This window comes from Mustela erminea, chromosome 7 (assembly GCF_009829155.1).
Source record: "Mustela erminea isolate mMusErm1 chromosome 7, mMusErm1.Pri, whole genome shotgun sequence".
Lineage (NCBI taxonomy): Eukaryota > Metazoa > Chordata > Mammalia > Carnivora > Mustelidae > Mustela > Mustela erminea.
The window spans coordinates 38106341-38127300 of NC_045620.1; the positions used below are offsets into that span (position 1 = coordinate 38106341).

Genomic DNA, 20960 nt, shown 5'->3' on the forward strand with positions numbered 1-20960 from the left:
TCATGACTTACATATAATACTCAGTGCTCAACACAGGTGCCTTCGTTAGTATTCATCACCTGTTTAGCCACTCCCCTGCCCACCTCCCCTCAGCAACGCTCAGTTTTTTCTTCAGTTGAGTCTGTTGTGGTTTATCTTCCTCTCTTTTTTATTTTCTTTCTCCTATGTTTATCTATTTTGTTTCTTAAATTCCACATATGAGTGAACTGGATGGTATTTGTCTAACTCTGACTGACTGATTTCGTTTAGCATAGTGCACTCTAGCTCCATCCATGTCATTGCAAATGGCAAGATTTCATTCTTTTTGATGACTGAGTAATATTCCAGAGAGAGAGAGAGAGAGAATGTGTAACACATCTTCTTTATCCATTCATCTGTTGATGGACATTTAGGCTCTTTCCATAATTTGACTATTGTTGATAATGCTGTTGTAATCATCAGGGTGAGTATGCCCCTTCCAGTCAGTATATTTGTATCTTTGGGGTAAATACCTAGTAATGCAATTGCTGGGTCACAGGGTAGTTCTATTTTTAACTTTCTCAGGAACCTCCATACTGTTTTCCAGAGTGGCTGCACCAGTTTGTGTTCCCACCAACTGTATAAGAGGGTTCCCCTTTCTCTGCATGCTCACCAACATCTGTTGTTTCTTGACTCATTAATTTTAGCCATTCTGATGGGTGCAATCTCATTGTGGTTTTGATTTGTAGTTCCCTGAAGAAGAGTAATGTTGAGCATCTTTTCATGTGAGGAGGACTTTATTTTTTAAAAGAGTGTTTTAAATTGTCTTTAATTGAAATTTTTACCCACTGATTTGAATTATTGATCTATTTGTCTATTTTTTAGGTAAATTTGGAAGTTTTTAGGTAATTCTTAAAGATCTTTTCTCTGTATATACTTTAGAATTAGCTTGTCAGGCATTGAATTTTTTTTTAAAGAAAATGTTGCCATTTAATTGGTAATATATTATTAAATCTATAGGTATAGGTTAACTTTGGAAAGTTTGGCATTTAATAACATTTAGTCTTCCCATTTAGAAACTGATATTTTCTAAATGATATGGAACATTTAGAAAATGATATGTCTCTCCATTTATTTAGGTATTTATTTATGTCCTTTAATAAAATTTTATTTCTTTATTCTAAGGTCTGATATTTCCTCTTATGATCATTATTTGGGTATGAATTTTTGATGGTGGTGGTATTTGAATATTATCTTTTTTTCTCTATCCCATATTCTAATTAGTTATTGATGGCATATAGGAAAGCTATTGATATTTTCATATTTTAATTCCAGATGCTACCACCTTAATGAATATCTCTCTTCAGGTGCCACAGCTACTCAGATAATTGTATTGGAATGTCTTGCAGTTTTCCATGCGTGCCATGAAAAACTGAACACTGTCTTTTTAAGTCTATTAGAACAAACTTGCTAACTATGTAACTTGGATCCTCTAGACTTACTTATTTTTTGTCTTCTCACACTTACAATTTCTGAGAAACGTGTGTTAATGTCTTCCACTGTGATTATGGATTTGTTAGTTTCTCTTTCTCTTATGTATTTCAGTGTAGCTCTAAGATACATGAGTTACGGCTCCTACAATTCTTGATGGGTTTCTTCCTTTTATCTTACTTTACTTTGCACTCTGTTGTGTCTGATATGAATATTTATACATCTGCTTTTTCTTCAACAGTCATCTCTTTATTTCAGTCTTTATCACTTTCAGAACATGTAGCCCTCTTATAAGCAGCATATCAATTTATTTTAAATCAAATGTGAGAGCTTTTGTGTTTTAATAAAATAATGTAGGTTATGAACAATTACTTTCTTGAACCATATGAAATTGCTGTTCTTATAGGTCAAAAACAAACATTGGCGACTCCTTGTGGTTAAACCTAATACTTTAATTACTCATGTGTTTGAACTTATTCCTGCCACCTTTATATTTGACGTTTACATTTTCTTTTTTTTTTTATTTTAAGTACTTTTCCTTTCATACCTTTGATATATTTGATTGAATTTTATTTGTTCTGCCACTGTTTTTCTCCTTGTCACTGTTAGGAATTGTATATAGTATTTCTCCCTGCTATTTGTTTAATGTTTCTCTCTCTCTCTCTCTCTCTCTCTCTGTGTATGTGTGTGTGTGTGTGTGTGTGTGTGTGTGTGTGTGTATGTGTGTGTGTATATATATATATATATATATATTTATATATATATATGATACGGTTAGTGACGAGAATCTTCCACAGACCAGGAGAAGAATTTCTTTCTCCCACATACCCATTTTTCCAGGGTATCATTTGTTTATTAATTTATAGATTCTGTTTCTTTATACCTCATATACAAAACTACTTGGATTAAACCATAGTCCATTAATTTCTTCACTCACTACTCTTCCAGGCATCGCCTCTTCCTCCTTAGTTATTTCATTGTTTGCTTTGTTGAGGTATATACTCAATTATTACAGAAAAGGTCTGTGGGAGTTAAACTCATGACTCCTTACATATATTGGAATGTTTTTATTTGGCTCTCTCATTTGATTGCTGGCTTGGCTGAGTATAAGATTCTAAGTTCAGAATCATTTTCGTTCATAATCTTTTTTTCCCTTGTCACCTATGAAAGTCTGAAGCAATCCATTTCTTGTCCCCTTGTATATAAACTGCCTTTCTTCCTTCTCTAAAAATACTTGAGGTTTTCCTCACTATCCCTGGAGACTGAAATTTAATCAGTACCCAGCAGATCATTTACACCTTAAGATTCAAATCTTTCTTCCTTTCTATAATTTCCCCCTGCCCCTCCTCCTCCATCTTTTTTTACCTTTTTTTCCTCCTCTTGCACTTCTTCTTATCCTCCTTTTTTTCAATCTTGCAACTCCCATTAGAGAGAATTGGATCTTCTCAATCTGTCTTACATTTCTCTTGACTTGCTTCATATTTTCTTCTCTATCCTTTTTCATCATGTCCTGGAAAACTTAACCCATTTGTTATTCTACCTTATTAATTTGCTTTTCAGGTGTCCATTTTACTTTTGAACTGTTGATCTTTTTAAAGCATGCATTGTTCTGCTGTTTTTCTCAAAAGATGAATATATTTTAAATTCTTTCTCTGTTTGTGCTGTTAAGTCTTTTCGCTAGTTGTTCTGCTTACTGAATGTGGTACCTCTAATGCTAGTTTTCCTTAAATAGCACTGACATTTTGTCTATGTTCATTTCTTTTCTTATTAAAGAATCCTTATTTTCCTACATATTTGCCTATCTTGAGTGACCAGAGAAGGGAAATGGAAGGAGTTGCCAGGACCAATAGCTTCTATTCTTGCAGTGTGGACTCCTAATCTCTCTACATTGGGGCATTGCTCTTCCATTCCGCTCCTGGTACCTAGCAAGGAGATTTGTCCTGTGGACATCACAATCGCTTCTTACTTATTAAGCCATGAAAAGAAGACAAAGAGATCTAGCTTCCCACTTAATCACCCTATCAATTTCTTTTTCTAAAAAAAAAGATATTTTATTTATCTATTTGAGAGGGAGACAGTGAGAGAGGGCATGAGAGGGGAGATGATCAGAGGGAGATGCTGACTCCCCGTGGAGCTGGGAGCCCGATGCGGGACTCCATCCCCAGGCTCTGGTGCCCCGACTATCCATTTCTTATGGTTATTTACTTTTAACTTTAAACTCCCCTACAGTTAGCTTATGTCCAAACCAATCTTCTCAGCATATGTTTTAAAACTATGGTTTCCTGGGGCACCTGGGTGGCTCAGTGGGTTAAGCCTCTGCCTTCGGCTCAGGTCACGATCCCAGAATCCTGGGATGGAGCCCCGCATCGGGCTCTCTGCTCAGCAGGGAGCCTACGTCCCCCCCCCTTCTCTCTCTGCCTGCCTCTCTGCCTACTTGTGATCTCTGTAGAATAAATAAATAAAATAATTTTTTTAAAAAAGAACTATGGTTTCCTATGGTTTTACTTCTCCATTGGTCAGATCTTATATGTGTTCCATCTTTTGTGATGCTTCAGTATTTCCGATTTAGTAATGATACTCTTGATTGTCTTTCTAGGCATTTATAAATTTATTTTGTTTCTTAAACATCTTTTGTCACTTCAGAGGACCTTTAGATGAGTAGTAGAATAGTTACAAGCACTGAGTCTACCATTTTTATTCAAATCTCCCTCTAATTCCTTAATAGAATTAAGCTTAGCCATCTTGACTTTATGCTTCTCATACTTCAAAGAACTGTTTATGATACAATGTCCTTTCCAACAACAAAGAAAAAAATGAAAATTTTTTTATTATCCAGAGCTTGACCTTGGTAGGAGAAATGGCTGTTTCCCAAAAGGAAATAATGACATAAAATGAAATATTAGGTTAGAGCAGAAGTGTAGGTGAAAACAAAGTGTCCATGTGGGCAAAAATTAATAATTGATGTTTGATAATGATTTTATCTCTCTACAAATTCATGGTTTTATTTCATACTGAATAAGCAGGTGTTAAATCAAATAAGAAGCATGCTTCCAAATTTGGCAGTTTTTTTCACAATGGGCCATGGATATGTTCTCTTCACTTCCTTATAAACACCTAGCCCTGTAGCATGATTATTGAAAAGAACATTGGTTTTAGAACTCTAATTCCCAATTTGTCCACTCAGATTTTCTGACTTTTCACTGATTTGTCTATAAACATTGGACAGAAATATGTATAACACTTGGAAAATTATAAAGTATCCTACAAGCTTAAAGGTGAAAAAAGATTATCATATTGCAGTAGAAACAAAGACATTTTTGTGGCTGCATTTTTAGATTTTGCTCAACCCTCCTATACCCTACCCCCCCCCCCAAACAATTCTGTCCTTATGGCCCAAATTTCACTGTCACATCTAGCCATTTGTGTCAGGAAGAAAAAGAAAGATAGTGAGTAGGCCAAGTGACAAGTTACATCTACAGATGGTTACAGGTATGTCCTCTTGCAATGCTTCTGTTTTTGCAATATCTAGCCCAGTTTCATTTTCTGGTATAGCGAAAATGCTGTGGGAGGCTTACCTGAGATTAGAGGACATTGACCTTTGGAAGGTGTTGACTGCTCCTGAAGAAACCTCACTGGTGCTCAAAGGAATGGGGTGGGGTGAACATACACCCATGCAGACGCAGGAAGCTTACAGGTGCAGGGTAAGAGCAAGACAATGCCACAAAAGAAGGCAGTTCTTACCCAAACCAGACCTTGAAATCTAAGTAGTTCCCTCTCAGGGACACATAGACTGCTGAGCTTGTGTTTCAGATCTCACACAACTCACAAAGAAATGGCTCTCCATGGCTAAACAAAACACAAAAAACAAACAAACAAAAAACTAGCTTATCCCTTTGGCAGAGAAGTTTCTGCCAAATTCTATTCTAATTACTAAGAAATATGAAGATCATTCCCTACTACAAAGTCTTCTCTGATCCCACAGAATAGGTTAGAATCCCTGGATCTTGCCCTCAAAGTATTTGTCTCAATAAAAAACTGGCTGCCCATTTCCTTGTAGATAGAAAATCTGGATGTCTGGGTCAGAAAGTTTGGGCAAGATAGAGTATTTTTCACCGTCCCTCGAGAGGCTGTGATAGCATATCTTTATGAGGCTCGATGATGAAATGCCCTAAGTTGTTTCCTGAAGTAAATGCCAAGTTCCTTAAGATGAGCGGACACTCCTCCATGGTCTGGCAAACTGTTGGCATTAACTTTCCATATCATGGGTCATGGTTTTTGTTTTTTTTTAACTGGGGTTTTGGAGGGAAGCTTGCACAAGTAGGGAAGGTGCCAGCCTGAAGTCACTCTGAAGTGACTGCTGAGAAGGTGACCGAAACCAGAGGCTGACTAGAGTTTAGCTACTCACCTTGCTGGGTCTAATTTTCCTCACATGGGTCAAATGGGTGCTTGAAATCTACAGTTTCTATGTACCCCCTGCCCTGGTATCCTGTGCATCTTGTCGTTCTGCACTGAAATTAATTTTGTTTTTGGTGCACCTGAGTGGCTCAGTCAGTTAGGCATCTGCCTTCAGCTCAGCTCATGATCCCAAGATCCTGGGATCAAACCTTGTATCAGGCTCTCTGCTCAGTGAGGAACCTGCTTCTCCCTTTCCCTCTGCCATTCCCTCATTCTCACTCTCTCTCAAATAAATAAATAAATAAAATCTTTAAGAAAAAAAGAAATTAATTTTGTTTTAATATTATAGACATAATATATTGTTTTTCCTACCTAAAGCCAAGTGTTTTCCTAAACGAACTATTAACTTTATTTTGAGTAAGATTTCTCAAAAAATCTAAAACTATAATTCCATTTGGAGTTTAAAAATAAGACTCACAGACCTACTTCTCTATTTTCTCTTGATGGTATGAATGTATATAATGTCATTTCAATTAAGAAATAAAAAATTAGAAATAGAAGGACACAACATTTGGGGATATGGAATAATCTATAAGTCAGTGAACAGTTTAAAGAAAGAAGAAATTGTTTGGAAAAGATTTTCCTGAAATTATACAATCTCCTTTTCTCTCAAAAATATGTCAGGGTATGTGCTATGATGAGTGCTGTGAAATGTGTAAGCCTGATAATTCACAGACCTGTACCACTGGGTCAAATAATATATTATATGTTAATAAAAATAATTTTTAAAAAATGTCCATTTCCCTGTTAGAACATAAATGGGTATAATTATCATAACTTTGTAGCTTTGAATCTTAAAATTTCTATCAGGATACTTAGAATTTAAAGGACACATGCATTTGGTATGAAATTGTCAACTTACAGATGTAACCAGTAAAGTTGTCCTTTTCATCCTCCAAATTTGCATATAGTAGATAGTCCCCATCATGTGCTGGGGTTGTGGTTATAAACATTCTTTCTTATAGGCAATCACAACTCCCTCCCCGGAAATGATGCCGTGCCACTCAAAAACCTAATGATGTTGCAAACCAGACTGTGGCTTGGGTGCAACCACCAGCCATCAAAGCATGCAGATTCTATATATTTTTCCCTGTAATGGATCAGCTCAAGAGATGAGTAGCCAAACCAGTAGCACAAGAAGGTCTTCCACAAAGCCTTAGCCCGAGTCCTCCTTGTTCCCTCAGGAAATTAGCTCTATTCCATAATGGGAGGGAGAGAAAAGAACTCAGAAAGGATAGGAGAATAGGAAAGCTCCCTCTTGGTTATTCAGTGGTTCCTCATTGACTCCAAGATAATGTTTGAGTTCTTCATCCAGACACTAAAAGGTCCCACTTTCTGTGCCCCACTGGATTTGCCACCTTAACACACCACAGGGAATAATAGTGGATGGGATTAGGAAGATAACAGGGAGCAGATCGCTCAGAACGTTGGCTTTGACCCTAAGTGAGGTGGGAGCCATTATAGATCAGGCAGGAGTGACAAGAACTGTCATATGTTTTATTTTCACTCATTCTCAAAAACACCCTGCACTTCTAACACAGACCCATTCATCCTGAGTGCACTCTCCAAGCATCCATGTCCAAAGCAATTTCATTCCAAGTTCGGTGCCCAGCTTCAAGACCCCTCCCACGTAAACTACCTTGATTGCTCCAGCAAGATGTGACTCTCCCTCTCATTCTAATCTTACAAATTGCCCAAAGTACTTGGCTTAGACCAACATTTTGTAATTTCTGCCTTGTACTATGAGGAGTTAGATAACCAAAAGTTAGATATGTTTTGCTTTGAGCTTCAGCTGGATTGTCAACCCCTCAAGTGTGGCTTACCTTTTATAGAGCAAAAACGGTGCTGTCACTGCAACTGTGAGAGAAGCCAGGTGCCTCCACAATCTCATCAACTCAGTTTCCAGGCCCTCGGCTATGTGACAGGCAGCCAGCTGCCAAGAGTTTTGCCAATAGGTTATGATCAAGTTCATCCACATTTCTGAAAACGTGAGTGGGGATATTCATGTTCAAAAAATTTAGGACCAGGTTATCATCTCACCACTTTTCTCTCCAAAACTCCTTTGATATAAACATCTATTGTTACTTTTCAGACGGTATCCTGCAAAGATTCCTTGTGTCCACCACTCATTTGGGGACTTACCTCATGTTGCACTATCATCTTTGCTACCTTTCTGTGCCACGTTTTTCTTACTTCCTTCCACTAAAATGTAAATTGTTTAGGGATGGAGGCCTCACAGTGTTCTCTGTGGACCCACCTGTCCCCTTACCGATAGGCCCTTGCTCCAAAACTATGTGCAGTGGACTATGTTCACAGCTCTTCCAGTCTTCAATTGCTAAGAAAATACAAAAAGCAGGAGACCAAAGGTAAACTGCTGCCTCTGTTGTAACAGGATTTTGTGCCGCTTTATCAAAACTTTGAGAATTTTTACACGCGGAACCTGTACATGAGAATCAGAGACAACTGGAACCGGCCCATCTGCAGTGCCCCGGGGTCTCGGTTCGATGTGATGGAGAGGGTGTCGGATGACTACAACTGGACATTTAGGTGAGGCAGCCTTCTGGAGGGTCTTGGTTGAAAGAAATTCTTCCCAGGAAATCCTAGCATGGGCATTAAATTACAGAGCTGATAAACACCAAACCATGGAAGTTGCTGGCCTTCCATCATTGAGCCTTTTGCAAGCCCTGGTAATTCCAGTGGGGGAAGTCATGGTTATTCAGTTGCCAAGGGTGGCTGTGTTAGATTAAAATAAAGCCTGTGTCAGAAAGTGCCGTCTACACAGAGCTAGCCACAAAGAGCCTTTTCAGCCTTACTGACAATTTTACCCCCCTACTTCTTGCTGAAGGAAGCAGTGATGACCAGGGCTCTTTCTCACCTACAAAGTTCTTGCTGGAATTTAAACAAGAGCACAGGTGTCACAGAAGTGAGCATCCAAGGAAAACCAGGGCTAAATGATACTCCATGGATTGTGATACCTTTTTTCCCAATACTCTGCCCAGCTTCATTTTGGCGTTACTATCCTCCAAGGGCAGACCATTTTGTATTGACAGCAATGCACACCAGGAAGGAAAAACAAAATATATGATTGGGGCCAGACCCAAGATATCCTTGGATGAGTCTTCTGTGGGGCACCAGGATGATGTTAAATGAGAAAGCCCTTTGTGGTCTTCTCTCTGCAGGTTCACTGGAAGAATCATCAAAGATGTCATCAACATGGGCTCGTACAACTTCCTTGGCCTGGCTGCCAGTTACGATGAATCTATGAGGACAGTAAAGGATGTTTTAGAGGAGTATGGCTTAGGTGTGGCCAGCACCAGACATGAAATGGGTATGTATGTTCACCATTTTGAAATTTTGTCCAGTTGGGCCTCAGATCCCCTGTGGCAATTTCTCAAACCTAGATCGCATCTAGACGGTGTACCTCAAAAAGCTGTTATAAATTGCAAAATGAGAAAGGTACCTGAAGGTCTTTTGGGAAATTTCAAACATTATGTTCTTGTCAGACAGTTTATTAATTACAGGTTTAAATTCTCCAGAAAAAATGAAAATGGATCTTTCATTAGACCACATTATCTAAAATAACAACTCTTGTGCCTCTTCCATTTGATCCATTTCAGGATCCTTCCCTCCCCTTTTCTTTTTTTAAAACAGCCTTAGTGAAGTATAACTGATATTGTTAAAAATTATACTTACTTAATTTATACAATTTGATAGGTTTTGATATATAAAAACACGCTGAAACCACCACTGCAATCGAGGTAATAAACATGTCCACCACCTTGGAAAGTTTCTTTGTGTCCCCACTTTTTGTGGTAAGAACACTTCACATGAGATCTACCATTTCAACAAATTTTCAAAGTGCACTGTGCAGTATTAATTATAGACACAATGCTGTACATCTCTCTAGAACGTACTCATCTTGCGTGACTGAAATTGTATATCCATCGAACAACTTTTTGTTTAGATTTTGCTCTTTCTTAATGATGTCCGTCCCTGATATTGCTTTTGTATTTGGATATTGCCCATTGCTGCTACTAAAACGTAAGTTTCATGAAGGGAAGGATAGAATTGGCCTTGTGGTCCATTGTGTTGAATGAGTGAGTGAATGATGAATGAATGAATGAATGAATGAATGAATGAAGGTGGAACAGATGTTTCTCTTTTAGCTAAAACATTTTGCTCTTTTCAAAGGAGTGAAATCTGTGAGAAGGAAACTTCTGGTCCTCCCCACCTCAGGGAGAAAGAGTGAGGCAAGCTTCCTCCTACTATTCTTGACACAGTTTTTTCTTATATATCATCTCATTTATTACTCACCAAAGTCCTCTGCTCAAGGAGTCAGCACCGGCGATGTTATTTCATCTTCTAGAGGAGCAAAGAGGATCATAGTGACTAACCGATGTCCCACCACTGGCTTATTAATCATACTAACTCCCAGTCTAGCTAGCTTCTTCTGACAGCAGTTTCCCATCCAGAATGATATATGCATGGTTTACCATGTCAGTTTCAGGCCATTCTACGAACCCAAGGTAAACCTACTAAAAAGGGATTTACCATTAATGACAAATGAGCCACCTGCTCCTCTTAAAATCCAGTCGACAGAAGATCATTAAAAACCCATGCAACAAAGAACAATTCACGTTGGACAAAGTGATTTTTTAATCCATACATTCAGTAAACATTTAGCAAAGCTCCAGAGTTTATAAGCGGTTGCCCAGATTTTTTAAGAAAGACATCTTTTCTTCATTTTGAGGTAGGAGGGCTGCAGATATAAGCAGAATGCAGAAGGAAGCTTCTACTTCACGTAGCAGAATTAGGTGACCCATGATACCCCATTTGGGATGGGGCAGAATCTGGAAGGTTACCCTCAGTCATAAAAGACGTGGAGTCAGTAAGCTTTGTGGATATTTCCTCTGGTGCTGGTGACATCCAACACCAGGATTGTTAATGAACCAGACAGAAAGCAGAACTAGGTGACCATGATACCTCATTTGGGATGGGGCAGAGACTGGAAGGTTACCCTCGGTCATAAAAGACATGGAGTCAGTAAGTAAGCTTTGTGGATATTTCCTCTGGTGCTGCTCACACTCAACACCAGGATTGTTAATCAAAGAGACAGAAAATACTTTTCCTGAGGATGATGAGCACCCCCCCCAACTCACTGATACAGAACACTCCCCACTCACAGCCAGCAGCAGCTAAACTTGGCATAGTCAATGGCCTCTTTCCTGTGGAAGCCAGACATGGAATAGGAGTTCCCGAATTGGCAGACTCAATGAATCAGAGAAGCCAGGCAGAGATAAAGATCATAGTTTGGACTGTCTGCAGTCTAAGTTCTTTCTCCACTTCTTCTCAGCCTTCTGAATGGCTAGACTTTGATTGTTTATCTGCTTCACTTGGTCTCTGGCTCGAGCTCTAGGAAGAAGATTTTAACAGTTCTCAAGGAAATGGTGAGAAAGCAAAAATAGAAGCCACCCGCACTAATTTTAAGCAAACAGAAGACTTGATAACAAGGGCGGATATGAGCAGTCGGAAAATACAGAAGTAAACGGGCTTCATTTCAGTATTGTGCAACAGAAGCTGTAACGTTAGCATAGCACGCAAGAATTAGTAACATCGTTTTGAATGCCACTTATTTCAAGAAAGGCAAATAACTTTCAGAAAGCATAAGCTATCTAGTCTTAAGAAAATGTTTAACAGTGCCTGTGGATTGTCAATGAAAATGTGGGAATATAGAGGCTTACCAATTTAGCAACCAAAAATGCTTCTTGAGGAGCCCAAAGTAAATGTTTAGGAACATTTAATCATTTGAGTACCTTCCCAGAGCTTTTAAAAATAGTTTCCAATGTTCTGGAGGGAAAAGCCCACAAAAAAAAAAAAAAAAAAAATCATATTACAAAATAGGAAATTAAAAAAGAAATCAAGAGGAAGTATTTAAAGCACAGTAAAAGGATAGGAGACCACACACAGTATCTTGGCCAAAAAGTATGTGAGAAGAGCGTATTTTCCCACTAAAAGAAAAGGATTGAGATTTTGCCAAAAACCCAAACTCAACTATGTGCTCTAATCACAAACAAATAAAAGTAAATTTAAATTGTTCCTAAGGGTGAAAAGTAGAAAGAGAAGTCCCAACCAGACACCTGGTTCTCTCCTCCCTGCTATAACCACCAACATGCACTCAGTACCCGAGAGGGAGGTTAGTTCTATAAAAAGCACAGCAAAGAGCCCAAGAGCAAAGCTGTGTGTCCAGTTTGCATCTACAAGTGCTAGGACTGAGCCTGAAATACAGCTGAGCTGTAAGGAATGAAACATTTCCAGACACAGACATACAAATTGCAAATGCTGTGTTTAACATGTGGAATGATGCACTGCTGTTTATTTTCATGTACAACTAAAATACATTGGCACGCAGAATCAAGGGAGGCTTTGACTGTCTTGTGGTCAATTTAACTTTCCATAGGCTGATGGAAGTGTTGGCACGTTTTTCTGATATCCTAAATACAAGGCAGAGTGAAATGGCAATTAGGAGTCATCATCAAGCATTTGAAATGCCTGACACATTTTTATTTCTTACCGTCTATATTCATGGGGGCCTTTTTATTAGCATTCTTCTTGATCTGGGAGGTCTCCTCCAAATTGTGTGTCCTATGTCATATCTTTGGTAATTACAGCCTAGTTTTTCCTAAGAATTTTCCTTTTTTTTTTAAATTTATTTATTTTTTCCTAAGAACTTTCTTTCTTTTTTTATTTTTATTTAATTTTATCTATATGACAGAGAGAGAGAGAGATCACAAGTAGAGAGGCAGGCCAGGAGAGGGGGAAACAGGCTTCCCACTGAGCAGAGAGCCCAATGTGGGACTCGATTCCAGGACCCTGAGACCATGACCTGAGCTGAAGGCAGAGGCTTAACCCACTGAGCCACCCAGGCACCCCTCCTAAGAACTTTCTTAATGTACTGTGAAAGATTAGAAATTCTTGAGAATTGTTGTGTGTGATATTACATTGTGTTGTAGACCAAACATTTTACCAAAAGTTGAAGAGACTGCTGCTCAACATCCTCTTCTTCAGTTGGCTTGCCTCCAGACTTTCAGCTGGAAAGTCACTTGAGTAACTGTTTACTGATTCTAAAATTACCTGGATTTTTAGATTTTCAGCACCAGGATTGAGAATTGTTCATGACGTCTGAGTATTAACATCAAACAGTATGCAGTAATAGCTCCTTTAGGCAAGATATTCCCACATTTGTCCTTTGAGCTTCTTCATTGGAAATAACTATTTAATTTTTCAGTACCTGGAAGGCATTTGTCTGAATATGTTGGTTTCACAATGAAAAATGTAATGCAGCAGCCCCCGAGGCGAAGTAAATGTATAATTGCTTGTTCTTTCATATAAAGCGAAAGAGTAAAGAACAAGCTGAAACTTTAAAAAAAAATAAATAAATAAACAACCTAAATGTGTGGTATGAATGCAAACACAAAGGAAAGCTGAAGATTAGCTTAAGGTTATTAGTTGTTATTAAACAGAAGGAGAGACTCACCCGGGTCCCTTTCTGCCTGCCTCTTTGCCTACATGTGATCACTGTCTGTCAAATAAATAAATAAAATCTTAAAAAAAAAAAAAAAGAAGAAGAAGAAGAGACTCACCTAATAAAAATTATGTGGAGCATCCATAATGTAGAGAGATTCAACTCCTATATTTTCTATGCCTCGATTAACACAGTGCAGACAAGATGGCTGTCTATCTTTCCGTCCACCCGGAAATCAGGAAAATGAATGGTGAGAGGCTTTGAAAGTCATGTCGGTCCATTTAACATTCCACAAGCTGATTAGAAACAAAAACAAGGCACAGAAAAGAGTGATAGGTGAACACAAAGTACCTCTCAGTCCTTGAAAAGTAAGAAAGGAAAGAAGGGAGGGAGAAAGGAAGAGGGAGGGAAGGATGGATGGAGATGGGGAGGAAGGAAGGAAGGAGAAAGGAAAGAATGAGGGAAGAGAGGAGAGAAGGAAAGAAGGAGGGGAAGGAAGAAGGAAGGGAGGGAGGGAAATAAGGCATGTGAGAGGGCAGGAAGGCAGGAGGGAAGGAGGGAAGGCAGGAGGAAGGAAGTGGAGGAGGACAGGAAGACATAGAACTTAAAGGGCACCAACGGTAACTACTGACTTTCACTTAATATTTATATATTGAATTATAAGCCTTTAAACATGTTGCCAGTATACTTCTTCTTTTTAAATACTTAGTAAATTTTCACGAAAATTTGCTATATTTTTTGCCACCAAGAAAAGCTCATTAGATCCCAAAAAGTGGAATCGACCTAGGTCACATTCTTGGATCATGGTGAAATAAAGCTAAAAATAAATAATAAAATAGAAACAAATCCTTTTTAAAAAAAAAAATCTCTGGAAGGTTTTAAAGCCCTTTCCTAAGAGACTCTATAATCAAAAGGGAAATGAAATTACATTTGCGTCATATACAGAAACTAACAACTCTGAGAACACCATCAGGGCCAGCGAGCTGTGTACTCAGAGAAAAATATATAGTCTTACTTTACTAAAGAAGAAAGATTGAAGCTTGTAAACTCAGCTACCCATGCAGTAAGGAATAAAAGGTAAGCAAAAGTGTTGAATTATTAAAAATAAAAACAGAAACTTAAGAATTAGAGAAGAAAAATTTCTATCAGGCTGAGGCATCTGTGTTTTAATAAGTCGCTAGAGGTGATTTTGTTGAGCGGCAACCAGAGTAGACAACCGCTGAACAAAATTTGACAAAGAAGCACTTAACAACAAAAATAAAAAATGTAAGGAATTAACACTGTAAATCCAACAGTGTAGTCAAATAACAAGATACCATGATCAAGTAGTTCTTTGAGGGAACTATGAGGATAGTTAACTGAATAATAAAACAATTCATAAGATTGAAAAATCCTAGAAGAAAACATGCGATTATCTTGATAGATGACACTAAAACATTTATAAAATTCAGTATCTGTTCCTAATACAATTTTTTTAAAGATTTTATTTATTTATTTGACAGACAGAGATCACAAGTAAGCAGAGAGGAAGGCAGAGAGAGAGAGGAGGAAGCAGGCTCCCCAGTGAGCAGAGAGCCTGATGTGGGGCTCAATCCCAGGATTCTGAGATCATGACCTGAGCCAAAGGCAAAGGCGTAACTCACTGAGCCACACAGGCACCCCCCAATACAAATTTTAATAGAATAAAAATAGGAGATCCAGAATGCAATAAAAAACACCTACTTCAAACAAAGAGACTGTACTGTATTTTGTGATGAGACACTAGAAACTTTCACTTTAGAGTCAGAAAAAAGAGGAAGATGTGTTTATCTACCATTTTTATTAACCTGGGAAAGAACTAGACAACATAATTTCATTTTTCATTCTTTAAGTCGATGCAGATTTATTAAAGGCCTACCATGTGATAGAAAAAGAAGGATGGGTATAGTAAGAGGTAAACTAACCATTATTTGTAGATGATCTGATTGCTCACCTCTCTGGTTTTCAAGCTGTGATCTGTGAGGAGCAAAGGGAACCTCTGCAGGTTCTCATCATGGGGCCACCATCAATGTGAGAGGGAGCTGGGCAGAAACAAGAGTTTGGGTCTACTTTCTTCCAATTTACAAATCTGAATAATCAAAAATTTATTAGAAATAATAAATATCCAATAAAAACTCAATAAAGACTTATTGCATGTAGACCAACTTTTAAAATTCATAAAGTCAGTAATTAACAATGAGAAAATATATTGGAGAAATTATATTATTAATAAACATGAGCAAAACTAGCAAACACCTAGGGAATTCTGTTGAAAATATTTAGAAACTCTTTGAAGAAAACTATAAAACTTTTGTAAAAGACTTAAAAGAAGATTCAAAAAATTGAAATAACAAATCCTACAAAAGAATGAACTGGTGTTACATTTCTATCAGTACTTCTCCAAATGGATATGTGAATTGAACACCATCCCAATGACATTAATAGATGGGGAGAAGAGTTGTGGAGACTAAATGGAAGTCTAGAGGCAGACACAACTTGGAATACTCATTTGTATACAATGAGAACAATTTTGAAATCAGTTGGAAAAAGACCAATTATGTCATATGTAGTATTATGATAACTAGCTGATCACAGAAGGAAATAAGTTAGATCCTACCTCACATACTATATCTCAGTAAATTCTGCTTGTGTAAATTGCAAATGCATTTGAGATTGAAATATAAAAAATAAGAACCACCACCACCAGAAATAACTACATAAGTAAAATAGAAACTGAATGGATAACTGAAGTGATGAATGAATGAACAAATGAACAGAGCAAAAGGACCTCAACAATTCAAATACAAAATGCGCTTGTATGCTTTCCTTGGTTAGGGCCCTGCTAAGATTGTCAGGCTGTCATTCCTTTGATGAGTGCAACCTCCCTGTCCAAATCCCTTCAGCCTGCTGTGACAAAATTTCACAGCCTGGTGGCTTGTAAACAACAAAGTTCATTTCTCACAGTTCTGGAGGTTGCCAGCATGGTCAGGTGAGGTCCCTTTTCCATGGTGCAAACTTCTGGTTGTACCCTCACGTGGTGGAAGGGAGGTGCCAGCTGTCTGAACCTCTTTTATAAGGACACTAATCCTATTTACGAAGGCTCCACCTCTATGACCTAATCACTTCCCAAAGGCCCCACCTCTTATTACCATCATTTTGGCCATTAGGTTTCCAATTTTGGAGAGATATAAACATTCATCCACAGCAGCCTCAGCTCTAGACCTGTCGCTTGTAATCGCCCTTCGATTCTGTAACCCATAATGACCTCCAGTGGAACTCACCCTACCTAACTCACCCTACCTGGCAGTATGTCCTCTTAGTGGGAGGGATCCATCTGAAATGACTTCCAGGCTGACTCCATGCAACACAGGCCACCCTTGTCTGTAGAAAACAAGCACTCTTCCCTGCTAGAGGAAAGACAGCTTGCTCCCACCCCAGCCTCTAGACACAACTACTTTCCCTTCAGACTTGTCAAACCTCATTCAGACAGTAGTCTCCTGTGTCCTCATGCTCCAGAGAACCAAAGAAAGCACATCCCGAAATCATGGGGGAAAGAGCCAACAAAATGAAGCGTTTAAACTTCTCTACATAAAAACCATGTCAACAAAGTTGAAAGTCAAGGAACGAAATTAGAAAAGGTTATGCAAAATATAAGACAAAGTGTTAATATTCTTAACACGAAAGACTTACAAATCAGAAGAAAAGGAACATCCCAACTTAAGTAGTGGCCTAAGAATTTGCAGCGATGAAACTAGAGGATATTATGCTAAGCAAATTAAGTCAGTCAGAGAAAGACAATTATCATATGATCTCTCTGATATGAGGAATTTGAGAGGCAGGGCGGGGGGTCATGGGGGGAAGGGAGGAGAAAAAAAATGAATCAAGATGGGACCAGGGAGGGAGACAAACCATAAGAGACTCTAAATCTCAGGAAACAAACTGAGAGTTGTGGAGTGTTTGGGGGGGGGTGGGGGTGATGGTAGGGATAGGGTGGCTGGGTTATGGACATTGGGGAGGCTATTGCTATGGTGAGTGCTGTGAATTGTGTAAGCCTGATGATTCACAGACCTGTACCCCAGAAGCAAATAATACATTATATGTTAATTTAAAAAAATAAAAGTGGGCCAAGATTTGGGGAAAGTCAAGAAGTAAAACATGCGCAGTCCAAATTGTGTAATGTTTCTCAAGATTTTTTTATCACTCTCTCTTCTGATATTTTAATATATCAGATATACCATATCTGTATTATTAGTATATATTAGTATATTATTGCTGATATAGTATATCTGCAATATAGGTCATGGATATCTGCGCCTTATACATAGAGTAAGTTATCTGTCCTTCCTCCAAGAACAGATTGTCAACCCTCTGGGACCAATATCATAGCTGTTGAGAATGCATATGATAGTAATTACCCTTCAGGGGAAGTAGATGGTGACCAGAAGGGGGCATGATGGGACTTCTTGGGTGCTGTCTATACCGTTTTTGAGGATTTTTTTATGCAGTAATATGTGTGTGTTCACTTTTTGAAACCTCAAAGGGCTCGATACTTAAAATTCGTTTTCTTTTCTACAAGAATGTTATAGTGTAATGAAAATTTTACATTAAAAAGTAGATCCAGTACACAAAATGGCAATTAAGGAAAAAAGGAAATATAAGTAGCCAATGAAAGTGTGGAAAATGCTCTGTCCCATTAATAGTCAAAGACTGATTAAGACAGAGTTACCGTTTTCCACATAATTGACAAAAGTTTAAAAAAAAAAAAAGGTAATATCCCATTAGAGCCACCTGGGTGGCTTAGTCGGTTAAGCGTCTGCCTTAGGCTCAGGTCATGATCCCAGGGTCCTGAGTTACAGCCCTGCATCACGATCCCTGCTCAGGAAGGAATCTGCTTCTCCTTCTTCTTTGGTCCCTCCCCCTCCTGGTGCTCTCTCTCTCACTCAAATAAATAAATAAAGTCTTTAAAAAATAATAATATCCCATAGTTTCAAAGGAATAAAGAAAAGGACACCCTTACATACTGTCGATAGAGTACATTGGAATTTAAAATAAAATTTAAAAATTTAAAAAATATTTCAACAGAAAGCCATTTAACTTAGCAATTTTGTTTCAAGAAATTTTGCCTTAAAATTTTTGAATAAGTGTTCTAAGATGTGTGATCTAGAATAATCAATGTAATATGCTTAATAATAGTAAAATTTGGGGAAAATAAGTGAGTTTCCAACAATAGGAAATTGATTAAATATACTTCAACGATCTGTTTAACATAATGCTATTTAACCATGCAAAATTACAATGCAGTTTCTTAGCAGGGTGGTTGCGAGCAAAGGCTCTGGAATTAGTTTGCTTGGATTCAAATCCTCATTCTCTGCTTTAAACAGCTAGGGCCTGAGATAAACTCTATGACTTCCCAGTCCTCAATATTCTGAAAACAGAAAATACATTGTTAAGAGAATAAAACAAGTTACAGAAGAGTATGTTTGCTATGAATCCATCTTTAAACATATGTTTTACTTGAATATTTGCATTGATAAAGATGATTATATTTTATTTTGTAGTATCTTCTGATTTTTCCACAATGAGCTCACATTTTCCCAGTTAATGATTTCCTTAAAAGTCAACAGGAGTCTAAAATGAAGGCACAGACTTATGAAAATCGTTCTGGCATTTCCAAGACTTGCCCACTGAATCAGACTGACCAAATGTCCCAGTCTCCTGAAGGGACCCCACTATGGGCTATGTGGATTCTTGAGTTTACGCCAGTGGTTCTCAAGCTTTAGCTTACATCAGATATCACCTGCAAGGCTTGGAAAAATACAGGTTATTGGCCCTACCTACAGAGTTTCTGGTTTAGCCCTGTTGGAGTAGAACCCAAGATCTCACATTTCCAATGACTTCCCAGGCATTGCCCATGTTGCTGCTCTGGAGACTACACTTTGGGAATCAATGGATACTATCTAGCATGGCTGACTTTCTTGACCAAATTAGTCAAATCTTTTCCAAAATGCAATGGTCTTTTACTTTATGTGGAGTAGAGTACCACACCTGGCCGGGGGATGAGGTCTATAAATAAAAACTGGAAAGTAGGTAAAAGACAAGCCAGAAAATCAATGCAGCAAGTTAGTTTCGATAGCTGAGGACATTGTGCCACACACTGCTGCTCTAGATTTCCAAATCCAGGAAAGGTTAAACTCTGGCAAACTGAACAGAAACTTTTGTTTCCTTTCTTCCGCCTACCCCCACTTTTATTCTACAAGGGTATTTAGTTTCTTGGTCTTTCTTTCCCTGGTTAAGAGCAGATACTTTGTAACAGAATATTATTTGGAAGTCTATGTTCTGTAAATCCTTTGTGCTGGAGCAACTGTTAGTCAGAGGTTCCTTCTAAGAAAACAAATTCGTGGAATGCCACAAGGAAAGCTCATCTCTACTAGGAGACTTCTTCGTTTGAGAAGGAAAGCCTTGTGCTTGATTCAGCTCAACAGGGAAACTTGAAGACTAAATACACCTCAAAACTGCTTGGTGGAGAATATTCATTCAAATTATAGTTACAACTTTTAAGAAGTAGCCTTCAAATATTTTCATCTTAAAGACACCAGAGAGGACGCATTAACTCAGGAATCAATATGACTGGCTATATTGGGAAATCACTTTTCATTTTCAAGTTTGACATGTGATTTTTATGCTAGTTGTAATGTACCAACTTGCTGAAATTTCTTTCTCAGCTTGAGAACATGGTCCTAAATCCCTTGATAGTTCGTCTCCCTCTTTATCTTCCTAAAGCTTTCTGCTAGCATCTCATTCAAATTTGCAAGGCTCTTTCTGTGTTTCTTTCTCAAATATTTGTGTCTAGATCCAGGAAATGTCTCATTAGTCTGAACTATTGAAAAAGGGGCCAGCCTGAGTGTGTACACTGTCTAAATTAAATCAATTTCAAATAAATATCATCTTATGGCCTTCAAGTTCCTATGCAAATAAGCAGCTTCTAACAAATTGCTACCAAGTAGAGATTTTGTTTTCTTTTTTAAAAAAAAAGCAATTGTAATTAACACAGTTTTACACAAACCAATGCCATAAACATGCTCTAAAACTGTGCATTTGATTAAATAAGCTGTAAACATCCCCACATCAATGAGTTCCAGCTTCTTAATTTACAACAGCAAAACTCTTCTTCATAAACAGTGCCGATTCCTCTCTGACGAAATTATTGTAAATTCTGATTAATGATATTTCATTCCATTTCTCTCAAGCCTCTTTATTTTCCTTTAAGAGTATTTGTAACGGGAAACAGACTCTCGGAGGAATTGTTTGAGAGTAGGAAAATGAAAGTACTTCTTGGTTTCTGAAAGTCTTTGGGCAATTTCCTGATACCTGTTATAGTTCTGACAAGGTAATTGCCCTTCTCTTGACAATGACAGAAATAACAGCACAACCAAATTGCAACTAGCAGAGATATTTCTGCAAGTGTAGATTTGGCCTTGTAAGTCAACAAAGCCAGGCAGGCGTAACAACTCAACAA

The 20960-nt window shown here is 38.0% G+C and overlaps 1 protein-coding gene across 1 annotated transcript in view; it reads left to right on the top strand.

The window, feature by feature from the left end:
- SPTLC3 (serine palmitoyltransferase long chain base subunit 3) overlaps window positions 1–20960 on the top strand; it is a 136055-nt gene that overhangs the window by 40691 nt on the left and 74404 nt on the right. The window contains exons 3-4 of the mRNA XM_032351424.1: window positions 8297–8451; window positions 9084–9232. Of these exons, the coding sequence (XP_032207315.1) occupies window positions 8297–8451; window positions 9084–9232 (304 nt within the window). The remainder of the gene's footprint in view (window positions 1–8296; window positions 8452–9083; window positions 9233–20960) is intronic.